This window comes from Anser brachyrhynchus (genome assembly GCF_964034855.1).
Source record: "Anser brachyrhynchus genome assembly, chromosome: 6".
NCBI lineage: Eukaryota > Metazoa > Chordata > Aves > Anseriformes > Anatidae > Anser > Anser brachyrhynchus.
In genome coordinates, this window is record NC_137700.1 from 36,515,232 (window position 1) to 36,537,333 (window position 22,102).

Genomic DNA, 22,102 nt, shown 5'->3' on the forward strand with positions numbered 1-22,102 from the left:
TGACCTTCTAATGTAGCATGAGTATGCAATTAAAACCTACCTACTTTATGCTCCAGGTGGTCATTTTAAACATTTAATTACCTGCAAAATACTCAGGTAATCATATTTCTTCATCTTTAAAGCACCCAGATAAGTAAAGAGACACTTGGGTGTTAATTGTGTGGACTTCAAAGTTCCTAGGTTCCAAACTTTGTCAGGGAAAGCACCCTGACAAAGCAGACAGAAGAGAAGACTGAGTCCTCACATAGAGAATATTAAGCACAATACCTGGTTGGAGCCTATTACAAATGTGTGACACCTATAGACTTGCCTCAACAAGCTCTTCTCCACTTCTCAAGTTTCAAACTGGTTTCTGCTGCATTCTTCCCAACAATTACTTTTTACTGGGGACAGGTGTAAGTCCCACCCTGCCCTTCTACAAGTTAGGAGCAAACCCTCCACTTACAGAACCTAAAAATGAAAGATCACAATCTTACAAAAAAATATTTCACCACTTAATCCATTTTCATTGTGATCTCAGTCCAGGAAAATCAAAAATTAAACTGGCTGAAATAATGTCATGATGTCACAGATTACCTCACATTCCCCTAGCGCTACATCCCAATTGAAAGCGAGACCATGACAGTGGTTTCAGTGTAGTACTTTGGTGCAGGGATCCTCAGTAATTTTATACCTCTTTTGTGGCTGATTGTGGTGCAAACATTTAAAAGATGCAAAAATAAATATAAATATATATGCAAAAGTTGAAAAGATGAATTCCAACAGAAGAAACGAGTAACTATAAAATAAAAATCCAATATTATGTTTTCCCTAAAACAGTCTGTGCCAAGAAAAAAAAACATGTTCTACAGTGACAACCACGCAATAGAGTTCTTAACACAGGTACATAACAAGAAAAATAAAGTAGCCCAGGTAATTTACCATTCCACTGGGAAAAAAAAAAAAAAGGTATGTTACGTGCACCTCTGTTACAGGAAAAAACTACTTGTTTTAAGTACCTGTTGTGTGCTACTGGAGTACGTCCAATAGTTATATACTATTAGGCAGCTCTTGGTGGCAGTAATCTTTTTACTAATATAAATGCCTCTACTAAAATGTCATTCTAAAGTATTTTTAGCAGCCTGCTAAAGTTTATCACTAATACTTAGTGCAAGAAACACTCTACAGAATATTTAATTAAAACAAACAGGAAAAAGCTATAGATGCTGTGCTAGGAAACATAAATCCTCATCAGCAAGACTGTACACAAGAAAGCAATTTATATAGATAAGCCATTATTTTATAAGCACCTGCAAGACTTCACAGGTCCCTTTGTGGCAATAAGGAAGCTTTAATTGGTTATTTTTTCAAATTACTTGTTACAACTTGCTCTCCTTATTCACCATCTTCTTAACATTCCTCCCTTTTCTATTGATGTTCAAATTGACTAAGGGATGGTTTCAAAACCACTGCCGAGAAGTTAATGCCTTGTGATGATGCTGCCATAGCAACTGAACTTGTGTTAGGGCTCTGTCAACTCCAGCTAATTGCTTTTACTATATGTCAAGCCTCTTCTAGATACAGATATCCCTCTTGCCAAGTTCAATCTTTTGAATTTAAAAAAGCAAAGTCACCAAAACCCTGTTAGAAAGATTTTTACATGAAGGTCTTTTTTTTTTTTTTTAATTTATTATTATATTTTATTGGATTATTTTTCTCTGGAAGTATATTAATTCTAGATTTTTGACCCTGTGCATGGTGTTGTGTTCTGTGCAATTACACATGCATATTTTTATCAGGGAAGGGTAGTTTGAATTAAGTCTGTGCTGCTACTCAGCTACATAGACAAGCTGGCTAAAACATTTACTAATATCCCTGAGTTATTATACTTTTCATTTCCCCATTTCTACACAAACAAACCCCACATTAAAAACAATACAAAACCCAACGTTTGACATTAACACAGGTTTCTGAGCTCAAAGGCAGGGAAACTGGAAAAAAAGTTCTAACCTTATTGCTATGCACCGATTCTCCAGAAGTGATCACAAGTTCTAACATACTATATTAAGAAGTATTTGAGATAAAGCAGTGTATTGTTCCTCCGTGCATCTGCAATCAGCTGCAATCAGGAACAGCCAAGCTCTGTCCTGTTCTCATCTGTTCCTGGCAGTTTAAAAATGTTAGCTACACTCTCCAACTAAAACACGGGATTACACATACCCCTTTAAAAAATCCTGCTGGAGCACAGTATTAATAGTACAAACATCCTATTCTGATATTACTGACAAGCTATTCAGTCACATCACAAAGCTGTATCCCCTCCCCAAAAAGAAAACTACTCCCCTTCTAGTTCAGATCTGGTTTCACAGGAAGACATTTACCTTCTGGTAAGAATTCCTCAGTCTAACTCCATCCCTGCTCGGCCGGTGGGCAGACTCCCTCCACCTCCTTACGGACCACGAGCAAGGCGCCCCTGAGTGCACCCAGCCCTCAGCCTCCCTCCTCCTCCTCCTCCTCCTTCTCCTCCTCCTCATCGTCTTCTGCTCTCGCTCTCCCGCCCGCCAAGCCTGCACGCTGAACACACGCGGGCACTGACTCGACCAGCTCGCTCTGAGAGAAGGAAACGGGGAAGATCCTGGCCCAGGCAGGGGCAGGGCCACTTCTCATCCATCACTTGTGTGTCACCGCTCGATGGTGAACATTTTTTCCCTCAGGGACAGGTGTCCACCGAGTACGAAACCAGCACTCTCCGGCTCTGGAAGTTATTAAATTTTACTTGCACGGCTTCTGAAGAATTTACACGGCCTCCTGGGTGTTAGTCTTGTTTTGTCAGAAGCACTTAGTTACGCCCAGCTTGCATTCTGCTCTGATTCAGGCGAGTGCAGGAAGAGCACAGGGGCCGCTTCTCTCACAGGCACATACATCCTGCGTACTGCCAGCACTCTGCGGGTGAGGCCATGCCTCACACACATCCTGTTAGCCTTTGATGAACGCACCGTGTGCCCTGTAAAACAACCCTATTTGATCTCTTCACAGGTATATACCACAACCGAAACAAGCCCTGCGGTCTGCTGTATGTACCTGTCTCGCTGTGAGGGCAAACACAAGGCAAACCATCGCAGCAACGTGCTTCTGCTGTTTTTTTACCACTTACCTTGTTGGTTAGGCAACACGTTCGTGTTTTCTGATTTATTAGAACAGCAGTAAAATTAAACACAAAGCAAATCACAGAACTGACAAGGCGTGCACTAAACGCTACTGCTTCTCATGTGTTATGTAGCCTTCTGCTGCTGCATTTTTCTGCTGTGTGAGGATGACAGCGCTGGCTGGGAGACGCTGGTTGAGAGCAGCTGAGTTCTCTCCCAAGCCTATAAAATGTCCAGACCAGTGTGGTGATATGAAAACAGAGTGGTAATACGTCCTTCAGCAATTTTCCTTAACACACCACCAAAACCAAACCCTTTTGCATACATCACATCATCAGCCTTTGTTTAAACTACTTCCTTTATAAAAGTGCTAAACATTTTAAATCACCTCGACCTTTACTACTGGTACAGGCTGCATCATCTGAATCTGGTAAGCGACACATTTTGTGATACTTCCAGGATAATCACTATGAAAACAGCCCTGTGAAATATATTTCATTCAGCAGAAGAATACGTTTGCCTTTCATTTAACAGTTCTGAACAGAAGTAAAGTATATTTGTGTTTGTTTTAAGAGATTCTCTACACGAATCTAAGAGATTCTTTCATCTAGAAGATGTACTGGCGTAAGAACACAGGACCAGGTGCATGAATACCCTGCAGTACCTAAACTACGCCCTGTACTGCAGAGAAGGGTGAGGATTTCATGTGAGCTTCTCAATCTAGCCCTGAAATCAACACTTGAATAAACTTACAGGCCACACAGGCTCACATTCTTTGCCTTTTAAATACATATACAGTTTCCTTATACAACCATGGCAACTTTGTCTCTCTCTCTAATTATTATTATTATTTATTTCTAATTTCTGAAGTCAAGGTGTGAAGGAGAGAATTGGTATCTGAATCAGGTGCAGCACAGATAAAACATCTTAAAATTCTGGCACATTAAAGTACAGTATCTAGAAGTATTAAGTTTCCTCCATATGAAATACAACCTCTTAAGTATACTCACTCTCTTTAAAATAAGGGGAAGCTCAGCATAAATTACTATATCAAAACCGTTTAGAACTTGACCTTGCAGGCTGAAGTCAAAGAAGGCTTCTGGTTTCCTGGCATTTCTCTTTCCGGGTCCATCTGTTAAAATGGCTTTATGCCACTGCTTACAAGGTGGCATGCGAGTTTCAGCAGTGCTCAGGAAACAAACAGGGCAGCCAGGAGCCCACCAGAACAGGAACTCAAGCTATGCACAGCCAGGAGAAATCACACAATGGCTTTTTATTTACTAATGAATAGTAAGCAAGTAGCATTAAAAAAAAAAAAAATTAAATGGGTAGAGTAGCCAGATGGTTGAGGGATTTGACGGTAGATATACTAGATATATATATCTTGATCTCCAGATCATGAGATCAAATCCTAGTCATATCAGTAATTGAAAATAAAAGTGAAAATCTCAACACCTGATTTTTATTCTCAGGCTTTCTGTCTGATTTCATGCATGTTATTTGCCCGTTTCTGCCTTGGTATCTTCTTTCTGCAGAACTAAAAGAATACTAAGGAGTTTTGTAAAACACTTTAGATAAGCACAGATAAAACGCATGGGTATAGGCACGATCCACCATTCTCTGAAGTCAATGGAAAGCTTCTCAGTGCTTTAACATATTTTGAATCAAGCCCTACAGGAATAATTATACTGTGCATGATAAACACATGAGGCAAAAATGATTTAAGCCAGCATCTTTCAAATAGCGAAATATGTGCTGAAGTTTACTCGGATTTGTGGAGTTACACATGTCTACAGAGAGATCTGTAGGATTAAGACCAGATGGACTATAGGCAAGCCTTGAAGCTATGAAGACAACTTAGTCGAAAGTCTATGTGACAGTCCTTACTCTCATTATGGCATTATTGCCTGAGAAGTTTTTCACTGGAGTTAAGAGGAAATGAGTAATTTGCCATAAATAAAGCTTCCTTTCTCCTGGAGAAACCCAAGGAAGAACACTGATCTCTGTTGTCTTGACAACAGTATCATCAAATACTCAAGTATTAAAGTATCCTGCATGCTCAAGAAAGTTGCAGTATCTATTTCATGTTAGATACTTATCACATTCATTGTGCTGGCGTGCAGACTTATCTATCATCTGTGACTATTTATCACAGAAAGCTATGGGCAAAATAACATGAGAAATACCTGAGCTGACTTAAATGCACATGGTATTTTTTTCTTATGTATTTTTATGGCTATTCAAAGTTGTCAGATCTATGGTATAGAAAAAAAGGAGATTCTTCCATGAGATGTGGATATTAGCAAAATATATGCTGTCTTTTTCAGTAATGCATTTCAAAACTGAGCAAATAAATCATCTCTACAGAATGCTGGAGAAGTTCTATTTTCTTAAGGCTTGAACCTTAAAACGTTTGAGCTCAAACCTTGGCTTTTCTGACAAAGTTTGCTGAATGTGCCTACAGGGCATAGCACAGCTGCCTTCTGAGATGAGGACTCTTGGGCCAACGTTAGCTTCAGCAGTGGTTGTCTCTCTTGCTGACTTTTCAATGTAGAAGACTAAAGCCTGATTTTTCAGAGGTGCAAAGCAACGATGAGGGATAAAAATGAGCAGGAGCTGAAAGTCTGAGATGTTGCAAAGCATCTTAAATTTTCTTTAAAAAAAATTAAACTCTTTCTGGAAAAACAGGTATCACCTGCCTCCACAAACAAAGCTCAGATTCATGCTTTCATTTCTCTTCAGTTTTCCTGCTTTTCTATACTTTCCATCTAGTAAAGTAATAAGAATGAGCAGAAAATAAAGCAGCCCTACAACAACAGCATTCTGTTGATTGCTTCTGATCCATTAGAGGGAAGTGTTTGCATACAATGTGCCACATACTTCCCCTGTAATATCTTCACATCATTGCTTTGGATGAATATTATGAAATAATATATAGCGGTCCTGACATAACAAATATTTTATTGACATATTAAATGAAACACATGGATCAGATTAATATTTCTTATTAATAAAAGCAAAATACAAAGCCAAGTAGCACTTGAGCTGCACAGTGATGCCATAATCTCCACCTCCTACAACTGTACTACTTCACGCCGGTAATGTGGTTTCATTCCCAAGAGAGGCAGCAGGACAAGAGACAATGCCCATGATATTAATTGACAAAAATGCCCAACTTTGCCAAAGAAACACTGCTTAAGAAAACAAGGAGGGAAAACAGTAATCTGTCTGTGAGAATCCCGAGCTTCATCTAAATTAAAACTTCAGGTGTACTGAAAGGTTGTGGGTGATTTCCTGTACAGGCTAATGAGATTTTTACTTGTCCTGCCTCAAAAGCATCCGCAGCCCTCCATGAACTGTAGAATCCTGTTCTGTGAATTATCTTCCGTGACCCTCTGGCTACTTCCAATCTCTCATCTCCTTTGTTACCAGAGGATTTATGTCATGCTCTGACCCCATCCTTTAAACTACCTTTTCTTCTCAAAGGGGACTCGTGCTGACACATGATTTTCTCATCTTATGTTGCCACTTATTAGTGCCTTTAGTCTAATTTAGAGACATTAGTACTGCTCCTTTAGAACTGTGCATCTCTGACAGCGTACAAGATTTCTAGGAGGAGACAAGAAACTAGCCCATGGTTCTAATAAACTCCTCCTATTATTGAATATTAGCTGTATCTTCTAAGCATCTTTTCAAGTGCCACCCAATGACAGAAAACGCTTGTATGTCTCTTCTGCATCTGCATTCCCAGCTGATATGTGAAGAACTCTATTCATGGACTATCCAGGCTACTAAGATGTACTGTAAATCAGTCAAAGCAATGTCTGAGTCTCCCTGACCACAAAATACTTTGTTTTTTGGTGAAAGTCTCTAAGGACTTGTCCACTCTACACCTGTCACATAGCAGTGAGCTTCAAATGCCATTTAAAACAAATCAGGAAAGAGCTGTGTTACAAGTAATTCAATTTCTACACGCTTTATTTTTTGGTCTTGGTTAGATATCGAGAACTATTGCTGCCCTCTACTGTATTATTATGGGTTGTGCCTCTGATAATCAATGAGATCCATGAATATGCAAGCAAAAATTCTAGTTTTACCTACAATTTCACAGGCTTAATATTTCCATAATATCATTCAAAAGGTCTGTTTCTATTTCATGAGCATATTCGGATCCTGCTGGGGCTAGGTCACATGAAGAATCTTTATCTATTTTCTCTGACTTTGACTCTTACATGAGGTTGGACTCCTGCTCCATTACTTTTATTTCAGCAATATGTTGTTTCTTCTTCTGATAATAAATACCCATAAGAAGAGAAAGAACTACAAGGCAAGAAACCAACCTTGAGGCCAAAATGACTGCAACAAGGTTCTGTCTGGGACACAAAGACTCTGATAAACTGAACTTTAGCTTAGGTTGTGATGGAGAGCTGAAACCTAGTTCAGTTGAACTCATCTTCCCCTGGCCTCAGCTGATTCAGCTCTGAAAGGATATAGCTCTAGATCCTCTCAGAAACCTAATTTTCTTTCTCATTGATACTAGAAAGAGCAACAGGAATGCAACCTTTCTATATTCGCATCCACTACACAGAAGGCTCCGAACAGAAATAGCTCATTTCTTCCCAGCTCTCTGCAGACTCAAAGAACCTCCTCTTTTATTATTTTCATCTCCATGCCTCTGAATAGATCACATTGCTTTCAGCAACCGATTGCACAGGTTTGAGCACCTATCATGTGCTGTGTAAAAGAGTAACAGCAGAAATAGCATCTAAAGTCATTTTAGAATATTTTATGCTTCCCCGTCTCACAAATCCAATTACTTCTCTCCTGCAGTGCTTCCCATTCCAGCTATGCTGAGTACTCTCCAATAGAGAGTACTAAACTGAAAAACTCATCAGTAGATGTGAACAGATAAGCATATGGTAGTAGACCTCTAGACAAAAGACAGAGACACAGCCTTTCTAACTCAAGGGAAAAGTCAGACTGTTCTCACTAGTTATCTTTGTGGCTCTCCAAAAGAATTAGAAACACACTGCAAAGGAGTCAGACTAAGATCACAGCTAACTGAAAAAGTGTATTTCCTCTCAGTAGAAGCAGTGACAGGTACACCAGGTGTCTACATGCTTTCTGAGTCTCATTTGGTGGCTACTGTCCTGGCTAATATTCGAATACTGAACTAGAGACCTCCAGAGCTAGAAACTCAAGCTGTTTCCACTTTACATCAAATCTGAAACTTCTCAGAGGAGGGCAGACACAGCCCTATACCGGTAGTAGATGGAACACAAAGAAGAGAACTTGTAATACACATTTAACTAGCAAATTTCATCTGTTTTTATTTTGGTAATACTTTCAGGTTTATTTCTTGGACTCACTAAAATAGTACATCTGGTTCCTCTCCAAAAAATACACCTGTAACTGAAGTTCTTCCTGGCTTTCCCATTTCTTCCACTTTCTTTATTATATAAATGGGATTTTCCTTTATATATATATTATTTTCCTCCAATAATTCCTTTTTTCCCCAGGAAGGTTGAGTATTAAGCATAACTAAATCTGGAGCCAAGCCAAGCAGCCCCGCTCTAGGCCTAAGCTCAAAGGTCAGGTTCTTTCCATTGAACATAGAATCCTATATGGAAGGGAGGTAACAGGTTTGCTCCTCATATTTCAATGATAACATGACAAAGAAGGTCGTCTGCATTTTTAACCACTGAACAGTTCTGTGATGACACAGAGGGATCCATGCATAATTCAAGGATCCCAGCTCACGGGACTAGTCACAGCCGTGGAAGACAGTACTGACAACAAAAGATATGCAACTGTAAAATGATTTGGCCAGATGCAAAGAGAAGACAAAGGATTCCAACTAAAAGTCAACAAAATAGACTGTTCAGACATTTTCTGTTTGTGCCTTCTCATTTCTAACATATTATTTCCAGTACATTTCTCCCTCGCCTTGTCAGCATCATTCATATCATCTGGCCTTATTTGAGAAGAAAAATCTCAGGTACACAACCCCCCTTCATGACTATATATCTCAGAATACTCACAGTTGTCAAAGGTTATGATTCCAATACTCAAATTACCTCTATAAATATATCAAATCTGACACAGAATAAGAAATGCAACAGACTTTGCACATCACCACTAAAAAAGAAACATAGAAATCACAAATCCATAGAAACTAGTGTAATTAATTCTCTATCACATACTTTCCCTGATTACTCCAAAGGTAAAACATTTGAAAATATTTCTGAAAATTAGCACCTTTGCTCTAAAATCAGCAGTAAAACTTTCCCATGAGAATTTTTTTTATCTTTTGCGGTTTCATGAGAACATAATGGGATGTGGCCCAATTCTTAAACTCCATCTTACAAAGGACATACCTCTAGGACTTTCCCAGTAATGAACTGGTGACATGCTTCACACTTGACTCCAAAAAGAACCTGATAGTCCTTTTCACAATAAGGAGCACCATCTCTGAAAAAGAAAATCCACAAGATATAAACCACCTTTTAATAAACAGGTTACAGCATGACTTACATTCTTCCCTTGTTTTCACTCAGGAACACCAATAAACAGCAATAGGCAAATGGGAGAGAATTCAAGAGACGTATTTTGCAGTAGAAGAAAAAAAATCATATTCTCATAATTCTAGAATTATTTCTTTAAATTTCCAAAAAGGAAAGGTATCCAACCTCGAAACACTGAAGCAAACCTCATTCTTAAGAACAGACTCTAAAACTACAGGTGGTACAATTCTAGAGAAATTAGTGGAACTCTGTCCATGGTGATGAGTGGAGATCATTCAACAAAGAAATCTTCGTAGTCTGTGAAGAGCATAACCAGTTGCTTCTAAGTGTAAGGCCATGGATGGTTTTGGTATGAACAATGAATACATAGTACAAATGGAAGCACCAATCAGAGCTTAATACTATTTCTCAGGCGTTAGCATTGACCTTCTTTTAAGAAATTACAGAATTTATTTCATTTTGTTGACTTATAATATTATACATCCCACTATACTTACTGATGGGTTTGTGAAACATACTTTATTTCCCTACATTTTCTCCTCATTATATACTTGAAGAGGAGAACAAAGACTGTATCTTCATTCCCTCTGTTTTATCATTACAACACTTTTTCCCGTTCTCTTCCTCTGCCCCTCCTTACATTCAATATTCTCTTCATTAGTTTCTTATTTGGAGTTGAGAAACACTGACAGGTCAATCACATCACATTTAGTCTATTCTGTAGCAAAAGCAAACGATGGACAGGTTCCTATTTTTTTTTCCCTCAATATCAATGTTGGAAAACAAAACGGCAAAAAGCTGTATCTGGCTAACACAGAAAACACAGGAATTCACTCAACCCCTTGTGGGAGCATTGAGATATATCCCCTTCTGTACTGGTATTAAGTAGGGACTACTATCATTAAACATCACATTTCAGTTGCTCTTCCCAGCTTACTTCCCTTCCCCAGCTCAGCTCTCACTGACAGGAAAGAATTTTGATGTATACTGAGAGGTGATAGAAACTGGATGTCAAAAGGTGAACTTTGCTGCAAGCTCTTCCCTTCCGGCAACAAGAACTCATGCCAAGAGTGCAGGAGAGTTGCAGAGGCTACTTACTTGCTGATGTATTCCCCAGTTAGGACCTTGCCACAGGCCTTACACTTAAAGCATCCCAGGTGCCACTGCTTATCCAGAGCTAGTAATGCTTGTCCATTCTTTATGTCTCTTCCACAGCCAGCACAATCTGCAAATAAACAAACGAATGCATTTGTTGTCAGTCACCTGGTTCACTGATGCTCATTAACCATACACCAATCTCTATACGTGGTAACCAAAGGGGAAAGTTACACAGCTATGCAAAGACATGTCTTCCTTTCCTCAGAGACTTACAGATCCCCCGATGAAGATAGAGTCTTCTTTATTACAGACATATTCAGCAGAGGACAGAACTCTCTATCCTATTTTTCACACTTTGTGATTCAAAGATTGCCAGGTAAGCTTTGTACAAACTTGAGATTTTGTTGGGAAGCAGCAATGAACCATCATCCAGAAAAGTACCAGCCTTCCAAAGGAATCAGTATTTTTCTCATTTTGCTCTTTGCAAGATCTGGAGTGCCAAAGTGAAGCTACGGAAGGAGGCCTGGGCGAGTGCCACCAGGATGCTGCAGTCTCCCATTGGGTGGCAGCAAACCCCACGACGTGCACCCAGCCACGGGTGGTGGCACATCCCAGCCCAGGAAGAGAGGAGAGAACATTTTTAGCAAGAGCCTGAGGCAAGGGTGACAGCAGTGTGACAGCACTAAATGCTATATGACGGGGCATATTGTGTTCCACCTGCAGGTGTGGAAAACAGCAGCTCTCCTGGGCTCTAATAGGCACAACAAGCACTCTCACTCGGGGATTTTGGTACTACCCTGTAGCCAACGCTCAATTTTTGCTGTGATTCAGAAAGACAATTTGAAGGCAGACAGCAAACCTGAAGCCCAGAGCCACCGAATGCCCTCTGTCCCAGAGGATGCCACAACATCTCACGTCACATCAGAAATCTTGGGCTCAGCTCTGAGCTCCCATTCCTCTCCATTCACATATAAGATACTCAAGAGATTTCTTGACAAGGGGCAGTTCAGTGCATAGGGAGATTTGACGAGACCGATGTGGGTCACAGCAGGGAACCACCAGCACTGTGCTGGAGCTTCTGTGACTGAGGGAAAGGAAGGCCTGGCGGAGCGGCGAGGCAGAAAGGGAATGCCCATCATCTGGGACATGCTTGGAAGCCAGAGACAAAACAGAACAAAGGTTTTTCTGTATTTTATTATCCCCAAACTTGGTGTTCCTTTCATGAATGTAACATCCTCTCCACATGCCTGAAACATCAACAAGCGGCCTCAGAACAAGACCAGTTCCAGCTGACTGAACAGGTACAGCCCGGACACCGCCATCTCTTCAGAGTTTTACAGCCCAGGTAACACCACACCCTGCAAAAGGGCAAGTCCAGGTTTATTATAACAACCGACAATAAGAGGAGTGTCTCCTTTTGACACCCAAGGGCCTGACTTTTGTTTGCTGGATAATGGGCAAGGCCAGCCCCAAATAGAGGCTGTGCATTCCTGCTAACCAGGTCACTATTTGCAGCAGGCCTCTCTATCAGCATTCTTCATGCCCTCCAATCCCTTAAGAGAAGAGGCCCAAGCACCACGGTATCTTGTAACAAAATGCAAGTCACAGACCAATGATGCAGCTTGGACTTGAAAAGCAACCCTGAGATGTCCTAATCCCAGGGCTTTGCTCTAAAGGACAAAAGTTACAAATTGAAATTATGAAATGACAAGTACTGACAGCACGTAATGGATCCCTCTGCTCTTCTGTGCCATTTCGAGGCCTCATGCCACTCCACAATGACAGCAAGGGCTGGAACAGATCACTGAGATAGGCTCTGGAGTTTACAAAATGGGACTAAGGGGGAGAAAAGTGAACATCTGTCAGGATGCCATTGGTACATTGATCTTCCCTTTGGTTTGGAGAGGATACTACATTATCTCTTAAGGTTCCTTCCAACTTGAAACCATGCAATACATCTACCAACTGTGAGAACAAACGGAATCTTTCCTCCCATCCCAGTGGATGCTGAGCTGCAGCTTTAATCAGCACGCATTTCTCAGCTTCCTAGCACTCCTGCTTCTCCCTGCTGTGCCAGCTTCCACATTCCTGACCTGCGGTCCTGCCAAACCATGACACATTCCCTGTTACAATAATCCCTCCAAAAATCTGCTTTATTTTCCATGCTTTTGGCAGCTTTATCCAGGCAAGTTTTGTGAAGCTGAAATTTTGCAGATACGGAACCAAGAAAGAGATTTTTTAAAGCACTTTGCTTCACTTCTACTGAATTTCTGAAGCCAAGTCAGAACAGAACTGCCTTCTGCAAAGGGCCCACCCAGTCCACAATCTTTGGCTTTCCTGGTGCAAAAAGCAGTTACATGGAAGAAATAGAGATCCATGAAGTATGCCCACCTGTTTACTTGCTTCCTGTAAGTCAAAGATGGTGGTGCTGGACATACATTTATTATCCTATAGCAAATATGACATTCACTCATTCTTTCTGGGTTCCTTAAAGTGTAAATGGATATCGTTATTTCCAGTCACAGGCATACTGAACGTCTAATATCAAAGCAAGCTAACAGCCCAAGTACTGTCTTATTAGGCTGAGATGGCTTTTAACTAAACCTGATTTTAATTCTAGCAAAACAGTTGGGTATATGCATGAGAAGCTAGCAATTATCATTATTTCCTAAAATAGAGAGTAAATAAGGCTGGGCTAGGCTAAGAAAAGACCATTTATTCATCCAAATTCTACAAATAAAAGCCATTTATGACCGCAGGCCTGTATGAGGCATATTAAAGCCTTTGGCTGAATGTCATCAGCACACAACATATGCGGGCCAGATCTCAGTATCACACTAAGCACAGGCTGCATCAGCCTAAGCCATAACCAGTTCATGCTGCAAAGAAAAGGGCAGTGAGATAAGACTAGTGGTTCACAATCATGTGCCAGGCCAAACTTGTACTCAAAAATCTGAAAACCCTCCCCCCAGATTTTGTGTAATGGTTCCCACAGCAGTTCTCCCTCTGGCTTCACACCTGGGTCAAACAGATGGCACCCCTTTGACCTTGAGCTCTCTCGTGCTCTCGTTTTGTCAGATAACCCACATTCCCCCCCACTCCCATCCATTGCACAGCCACACGTTCAGCTGGGCCAGCATAACGCAGAGGAGAAGTGCAGTGTGAATGCATGAGTGAGCAATACAGCTCCTATACACACTTACAACGTAACGAAAAGCCTACCACAAAAAACAATATGTGGAATTACATTTGAGAGGAAGGAAGACGTGAGACAGTCCACAGCACTAATTCTAAGAAATGTGAAGTAACACACATGCTGATGTGCGTTGTGGCTGCCTATGACACCAACAGCTGCAATTCCCCACCTTGTAGCCTCCACAGGCGATGTCTACTTGCTCAGACATGGTACAGAAGAAGTGAATTCGCCCTCTCTCAGCAGTAGCTGACAGCATTGTTTTTAGCCAAGCAAGAGCTCCTTGCACGGTTCTCTGCCAGAGATGGTTAACATAACCTGTTGTGGTTTTCCTGTTCTCTGACTAGGCCTGCTCAATCTGAAGATGCATCCTAACATATTTAAGTTACAGCTCTGGAAAAAAAATCGCTCAGAAGGCTGTCATAGTTGATGTGTCCGAATACAAAAGCAAATGACAAGAAGGACAAGAGGTGTGTAGTTGAATGTGGAGTCAGCCAGCCCAAAAGCATGGAAAACTGGGGGGACAGGGCAACGGGAAGCAGCATGACACTGCAATATTGTGCATGATGAAGACCTCCACCCCCCAGTCACCTTAATCTGCCTCATTAGAAGATGCAGGCCAGGGTGAGCTGCCTTCCATGGCATCTTGCTTGTGAAGATGCAATGAGAAAACGCATTTCCCTTTTTAGCATCTGCATCACCCCAGCCATCCAGGAGTGAAAAATCCTGCACAGCAACCCATTCGTCACTGCCTAAATTAAGCGGTGGATTTTCTTCCTTTGCCTCCCTCCCCTGCTCTCAGCCAATAGCAGGGAGCTCCCCCCTGCTGGATCCCTGCACAGGCGGGGGGCTCGGAGCTGACACAGCTGCATTAACCCTAACAACGCTGCGTAGCGCCTTGCCCCCTCCCATGTGGATTGCTTTGAAAAAATTACTAGAAATTCTACCTTTCTCTCACGTTCTCCACTCGCTGCATAGAACATATGAGAGGGAAGTCATCTCTATCTGCTTTCGTGCTAATGAACACCTTTGTGCAAAATCACGTGCAGGATGAGTTGACGTGAGCAAGCCAACTTTGTTCCGTGCAGGGGGCTGAACAGAGATAACAGCAGCCTGGCTTAGTGATGCATAATTAAGCCACCACAAAGTTCTCGTCAATCCTGACAGCCATTGGTAGCATGCGTCTAGATAAAGCCTGAAGCTGCTGAACTTCTACAAATTACAGGAGTGAGACTCTTTGTTACGGTTCCCATAGAGTACAACACATCAGTTGTATGGAGACGGCACTAGCAGCGTTCAAACCTGCAACAGGTAAAACAGGGAATCTAGTATCTATTTATCTCTATATAGAGATATTTATTTGAAAACAAGCTTTCATTCAACATGCACAGAAATATACCATCAAACACAATTGGACCAATGGAGCAAGCTACAATGGACAGCGGCTTGGAAGTGGGGAGGAAAAAAAAAAAAGAGGCAAGTATTTTCACTGGAGTCAAAGTAAAGAAATCTCTAACTGTAAATAATTCTTAGCCATCTTTAAAAAAGCACTTGTATCCCAGTAATTCCTCTGTGGCAATCGGGAGATTGAGCAAGTTATCCTTTCTCATAGAGTTGGGAAGATCAGAGAAGTTTCTCTGTTACCCTTTAACCACAAAGATCAGGCAATGCTTTTTAAAGCCCTGTTTTAAATTTAAAACTTTCAATGATATCACACAGACTTTTCTAGCTCATCAAGATATTTCTGTGAAAGCTAAAAATACAAACTCACTTTGTCTGTTTACAGTATATTAAATGCTTTCAAAGCTTAAGCCTCAATCGTTTGATTGTTATGGCAGTGATGAGTTCTGAAGTCAGAGAAGGCCATACAATACTGGAAATCTTTCATCCAGAATTGAGATCCACATATGTTACTCAATTTTGCAATGAAATCTGTTGCCAGACCCTTCCTCTTTGCCAATGTAAAGACGGACAAAGTGTGTTATTGCCCTTTTGCTAAAGGCAAAACAAACCCACTCCAACATCCTTGTACTCCTGAATAATCTAACAATGAGAGGCTGGGCTTGCACAATGAAGGGAACTAAGTTTCCCATGGGAAGTGGAACATAGTTTGACCATTTATTATAAATGGCAAGCTGGAAAAAATGATATTTTCAAAATAAATATTTAAAGAAAATAAAATGCTTTAGTTGATTAACTATGGAAAGAAATCACAATGGCATAGAATGGCATTATTTGCTTGCAGTACGAGTCCCTGTTAACCACCTACGAGTGCCTAACGTTGACTTGTCTGTTTAAGAATTTGACTAATATACATGGAAATACAAACTAAACCCACTTGTATGAAGATCACTGTGTGATTATCTTGATATATAATTACTGGAAACAGCACTTCCACCATTTGATGTAATTTAATGTAATTTAGAAGGATGAAAGCTTGTCCCCAACTTTAGTCTGTTAATATGACATTGTTATATTATGAGAGTTTTTCTTCCTCTCCTCTTTACTGATGTGAGCATTTGTGTTAATTTTCTACACAAGAACAGGAAACTATTTCCCTTCCTTCCTTCCTTATCTTGCTACACCTCCTTCTCAACAGAGGCCAAACCAATTGGCCTTTTACCCTCTTACTCCTGAAAAGTGTCCCTGCAAGCAACATACCACCAAGTCGGCCTTTCTCCATGACATCAGCCTCAACATCAGCCACCTTTTCAACCCAATCTTTCCTACATGTCTGAATGGAAAACCAAAGTGTGATGGAAATAGCTTGTAGGACGTCTGTCTCTTTCTTCCTCCACCTATCTTAGAGAGGAGTTTCTAACTGTCCTATAAAAGAAAGGTAACAGGTTTTTTTTGTTTGTTTGTTTTTTTACACTTAGCAGCCCCAGTGTCCCAGTTGTAAAACTACCCTGAGGATAAACCAAAGCCTGATACATATCAGCAGTGGCTATCTGCCCAGGGAGGTGGTTGAGTCGCCATCCCTGGAGGTCTTTAAAAGATGTTTAGATGTAGCCCTTAGTGATATGGTTTAGTGGAGGACTTGTTAGTGTTAGGGCAGAGGTTGGACTAGATGATCTTGGAGGTCTCTTCCAACCTAGACGATTCTGTGATCTGAAGCTAGTCTAACCTGTTATTTCCTTTACCACACATTCCGGACTCAGATAATTCCAGCTGAATTTAAATTCACAGCTCTAACTCACAGTATACCAAGGGAGTTGCTCAGTTTGCAAATAAGCTTCAATGCTTAAAGCCCAGCTCATGGACAGTACATGCTGTGTCTCTTCATTTGAAGACTATTTTGGGTAATTTTCCACTGTTACTCTTGGAAAACAATTAAAACGGTACAATCTCCAGTATGGAAACTTTTAGGAAGGTTTTTATGTCCTGGTAACCCATGGCAAACTGAGCTCTAAATAACAACAGAAAGTGACCTCTGATTCCTGACTTATTACCTGGTAGCCTCTCTGAACATGCCAATTCCCAAATACTCGTGTCTGGGGATTTCCTCCTATAGTTGTGTTTTCCAAATTAGTGATGCCTCCCAGTGAAACACCCATTTACTGAGCAATTCCTCGCACTTCTCCCAGAACTCTCTTTGGAATTGTCTTTTGATTAGTAGTAAAGACTTGGAGATGGAAATTTTTTAATTCCAAATTTAAGATGGGGTTACACTTACACAAATAGTAGCAGATACTTAATGGTTAGTACATTCATATAGTCCATTCACAACTGTTCTTGCCCAATTTACACGCAACACAAAAGAATACAAAAGAAATAGGCAAAATGGACTGAAAACACCTTCCTGAAAAAAACGTTACATTTGTGAACCAACATTTCCTGATGGAAAACTGCTAAGTCAGAAACTTACTGCCCTGCCACCACTACATTCTCAATACAGTTGCTGCTCTGTTTCTTGTCACCCAGAAGTTACCTTCTAACAATGCTTTATACACCTCCAGGGAAGGAACAAAGTTGATTTATAAAGCAGCAGTGAAAATACCAATCCTCATAAAATAAGAAGTAGATGAGCAAATGGAGGCTTCTCATGCAATTTAGCCACTGGTACAAAACATAAGTGACAACTAAAATTAATCTAAGAAAACAATTCAAATGATGAAAACGTCTCAAAAATTGCAAACCTCTTCAAAAGAATAAACCTTCTTGGAGTAATCATAGAAATTGGTTCTTAGAGTCACTGGAAGAATTTAACAAGGGAAGAACTGAGTATTCTTCTGCCATAACCCAATGGCTTTTGCCAGATAGGAACTGTACTTGAGGTTTGCATCACTTTTTTGTACCCTTTCATGAATGTTGATTTGCTTATTTTATCCTTAAAAAGGGCAGGATAGGGGAAATTTTAGACCCATAGTATTCTCAATGTATTAAAAAGTCAGTAGACCTGCAAGATTATTAAAAACCAATTTAAATTAAGATAGGGGAAATTTAATACTGATATTTAAAAATCAAGGATGTTATTAAAAATCCAACTCTTACACTTTAAATCAAGGTTAAAAAATCCGAACAGGATTTGAAAATATGGAGGAAACTTGCTCTCCTTTTCATATCTATAAACAAAATCAGGTATGATAAGGTCTGTCACTTTAAAAACCCGTATGGACATAGTTATACAAAGTAAATAGTTTTATAACTAAGCTACAGACCCTTGACAAATCAGGAGATACAAAATTAAAATAAATTTTAACATATGTACATTCTGTGTGTCCAGCAGATTTCAGGTAGTTTCTGAATTAAAAAAAAAAATCCATAATGCTATTTTTATGCCTTGTAATTTAATTTCAATTTCCATGCAAATGGATCTAGATGTAAGTCATGAGCAAAAATAGTCATTATGTAAAAATACAGATGTCAAAGAATTTGACTAATTTATACAGAACTATACTAGTTTAAGTAAATATGTACACATGTGGAGTATCCTCATGCTTAGCAGTTAGCCTTTTCTTTAGGAAAATAATTAAAAGTATAAATGTAAAACAAGGTTCCAATCAATTATTTTAATCAAGGCTTCCTGGGTTCTTAGTTAAGCTATGATTAAAATCAGTGATTTAAATCACGGTGTTTGAAATCAATCCACAATGATGTCTGTAGTGTTTTGATTCTATGATAAATCAAAAGAAAAAGTTACATGACTGCGTGGGCCCCTTCTGTTAAGTCCCAAATATCCCCCTCCAGTACACGGGTGTGCAGGCTTAAATGCCACAGAGATATGTGTGTGCTTCTCTATCTTCAGCAGATAAGCGAAGAATTATGAAATGAGAATTCTGCGTGCTACGGCATACACACAAAATATTAATTCCTTAAGGATCAAAACTATATACAAGATTTTTAAAAATCCATTTTAAAATGCATTTTGGAAACAGAAATTATTGAATTACATTGGGGAACTGAATCGTTCCCCAGTGCTCCCTCTGACTGATGTGTATGGGTACTGGGAGCGTGCATCCCTTGAGACAAAACTGGGCTGGGCGTCCTCCACTAAGGCCTATCTACATCTGCGCTAAGCATTTGGACAACCCCTCCATATATTATGCAGCTTTGACACACAGTGTGGAATTGTAAGATATTTCCTAAGAATGAGCTCAAAAATCATGTGTTGGATGTTGCTTAATACCCTTTTAAGCCCAAAATCATTGCAGAGAGCTTGCTTCCAAATAGCCAGCCAAGTCTTCCCCTTCAGATTTTGCAGCCTCCCTGCAGACTTGAAGGAGTATTCTGACTGCTTGGGAAAGAAGGCTAAAGAACAAAATAATGAAAACTCAGTCAAATGTGGATAAACAGTTACAAAGGCTAGGTGCAGACCTTTCACAACAACCACGATTAAAAGAAATTTTACGTCCATTTTATTTACGCAGCTAACTTCTAACAGCGAAGTTTGGGATGCCTATAAATCTGCTAAGGCATATTTCTGAATACTGGCAGCAGTGACCTGCCTCTGCCTCTAATGAAGGGAGAGTTATGTCCTGAGTATAAATGCACATTAAAAATTAGAGAGTCTTTAAAGGAAGAGTGCAAAGCAAACGTGCTTCTCCGTTCTGATGCTTTATTGTTTCTAAAACAAGCTCTTTCCCCACGCTTTTTGGGCAGTGAGACAAAAGATGATTCCTATTTATTCCTGATCACCTTTTTCTTCAACAGATCAAGTATCCCAGCTCTGCCCTACTTCAGCTTTGCCACAAGCCTTGCTGGAAGTTTCAGATATTTACTGGGAGCTTTACTGTGTCTTATTTGAAGAGATAAGGCTATTGAATCATTAACAAAGATATCTTTCTCCCACAAGTTCATTAAGCATTAAGCTTATTATTTATATCACAATAGAGCTAAGAGCCCCAGTTGTGAGCCAGGATGCGGCTCTGTTAGGCTCTGTACAGATAGGCATGAAAGCATTTGTCCCAGAGAGTCCTGGGTCATTCTTTGAACCAGAACAAAATGTTCAAAGCGGGCAAGGACAAACATACAAAACAGCATTGTGAAAGCTCCACGTGGAAGCTGGCTGGTCAGGGAACAGCTGCACCGAAGATTATTCATGCACCGTACGACTGGCCATTTTGGAAACTCTGGTCCAACGTTGTCTCTGTACTGCAATGCTCTTAGCTCACAACAGAGACTGCTCCAAAGAAAGGGGTGTCAAGGTATCTTCCCTGTGCTTCTTTCCAAGAAGTATCACTGCATACCTGAGCATGTATAGGGCACAAGTATCTATTTCACTGAAGAAAAGCAAACTATGAAACTCCATCATTTTGTAAGACGATACATTTTTCCAAATGAAAACTCTTGCTAGGTGATGGTACCGCTTCAGTCTTTTGTGGATAAGGAGGTTTTCTCCTACCCATCTAGAGCCTACTTCTCATTTGAAATACAATTTCTTAATCAGTTAATATACATCACTAAAATGATCCAGCCTTTCAGCAAAAAGATAATCAGCGATAACTAAAACTTCCTTACCAGTACCCAGACAAGGAGCCAACTCAGAAAGGGCAAGGAAGCAATGTAATATTCTTATTAGTGATGTGCTTTATCATGGAAATTCTGAAGTGTAATGCCTAAGGGGAAAATCTCTGTTCAAGGAAAAGGGCAATCTCTTAAGCTGTGCTCAAAGCCACGTAGTAGCCTCGTCTGAATTTCAGAGATGAGCACGGAGCCAGTAGACTGCTGATTCAAGTTGTGCCAACGCAGACTGCTGGCACTACCTCCCCTGCCTGCCCCGAGCACAGGGATGTCTCTGTGGCTGCTCTGCTCTCAGGTATTCTTTTAACTACTTTCTAAAAGATTAAAAATAAAAATCAAGGTCTCAATAAACTAGGAATTTGTATTTGGAAATGCCCACATCAACTCATTCACCAACCACCCTAGTGAGAATTCAGTGATAAAATGCCCAATGGAGAAGCATTAAAGAGGGTAAGCCTGGTAATTCTGCGAATCTACTTGCCTCTGCATAAATAATAAGTAATAATAAACGATGTACATGAAGTTTGAAATTGGCTTTGGCTCTTTTTTTTTTTTTTTACTCTAAATTACAGCATGAAATTAGAAAAACACACATTTTTGCAGAATTTTAAAGGTGGTCTTCAAAACAGTCCATTGAATATGTGATTGAAAATGCTGAGGGAGTCTGACTTGAGGCTGTCATATATGGACCAGAGATTCATTCTGTTAATTAACATCTCCCGTACTGTAAGGGGGGGGTGGGGGGAGAAGAGGAAGCAGAGCACCCATCACCACCAAATAGACCACAGACAAGCTGTAGCCTCCTCTGTAATTACAGATAACAGATGCCTGCACAACTGCTTCTCTACATGTCGAACTACATGAACCATAACAAACACAGGTGTGTAAGCAAGTAGCTAGAATTCAAAGGAAAATAGAAAGAGCTTAAGACAGTACAAACCAGGCAATCATGATACTGTGTAACAACTTGGACGCTGCTTAAAACACAAATACTAATTGACCGGATACACTACTTACATTACTCATCTACTAAGACCCAAACAAAATAACTTTATGACTTTGGCAGAAGCTTGAAAACCGTGAACCATCCAAGCCATCAACATTACACTTCTAGTCTTTCACAACCCAGTTCAGCATCATCTCTCCTCTCTGATTTGATTTTTAAATACCAGGCACTTGCCCCTTGCACCTGTGCTGCT

General features: G+C 40.2%; 1 protein-coding gene across 11 annotated transcripts in view; it reads right to left on the reverse strand.

The window, feature by feature from the left end:
* ABLIM1 (actin binding LIM protein 1) overlaps positions 1–22,102 on the reverse strand; it is a 192,282-nt gene that overhangs the window by 66,420 nt on the left and 103,760 nt on the right. For all 11 annotated transcript variants that reach the window (XR_013953077.1, XR_013953078.1, XR_013953079.1 and 8 more), the window contains 2 exons: positions 10,748–10,874; positions 9,503–9,596 (listed from right to left, as the gene is read on the reverse strand). Coding sequence is in view for 3 of the 11 variants with exons in the window: in XM_080598267.1 (XP_080454393.1) it covers positions 9,503–9,596; positions 10,748–10,874 (221 nt within the window). In the remaining 8 variants the exon portion in view is untranslated. The remainder of the gene's footprint in view (positions 1–9,502; positions 9,597–10,747; positions 10,875–22,102) is intronic.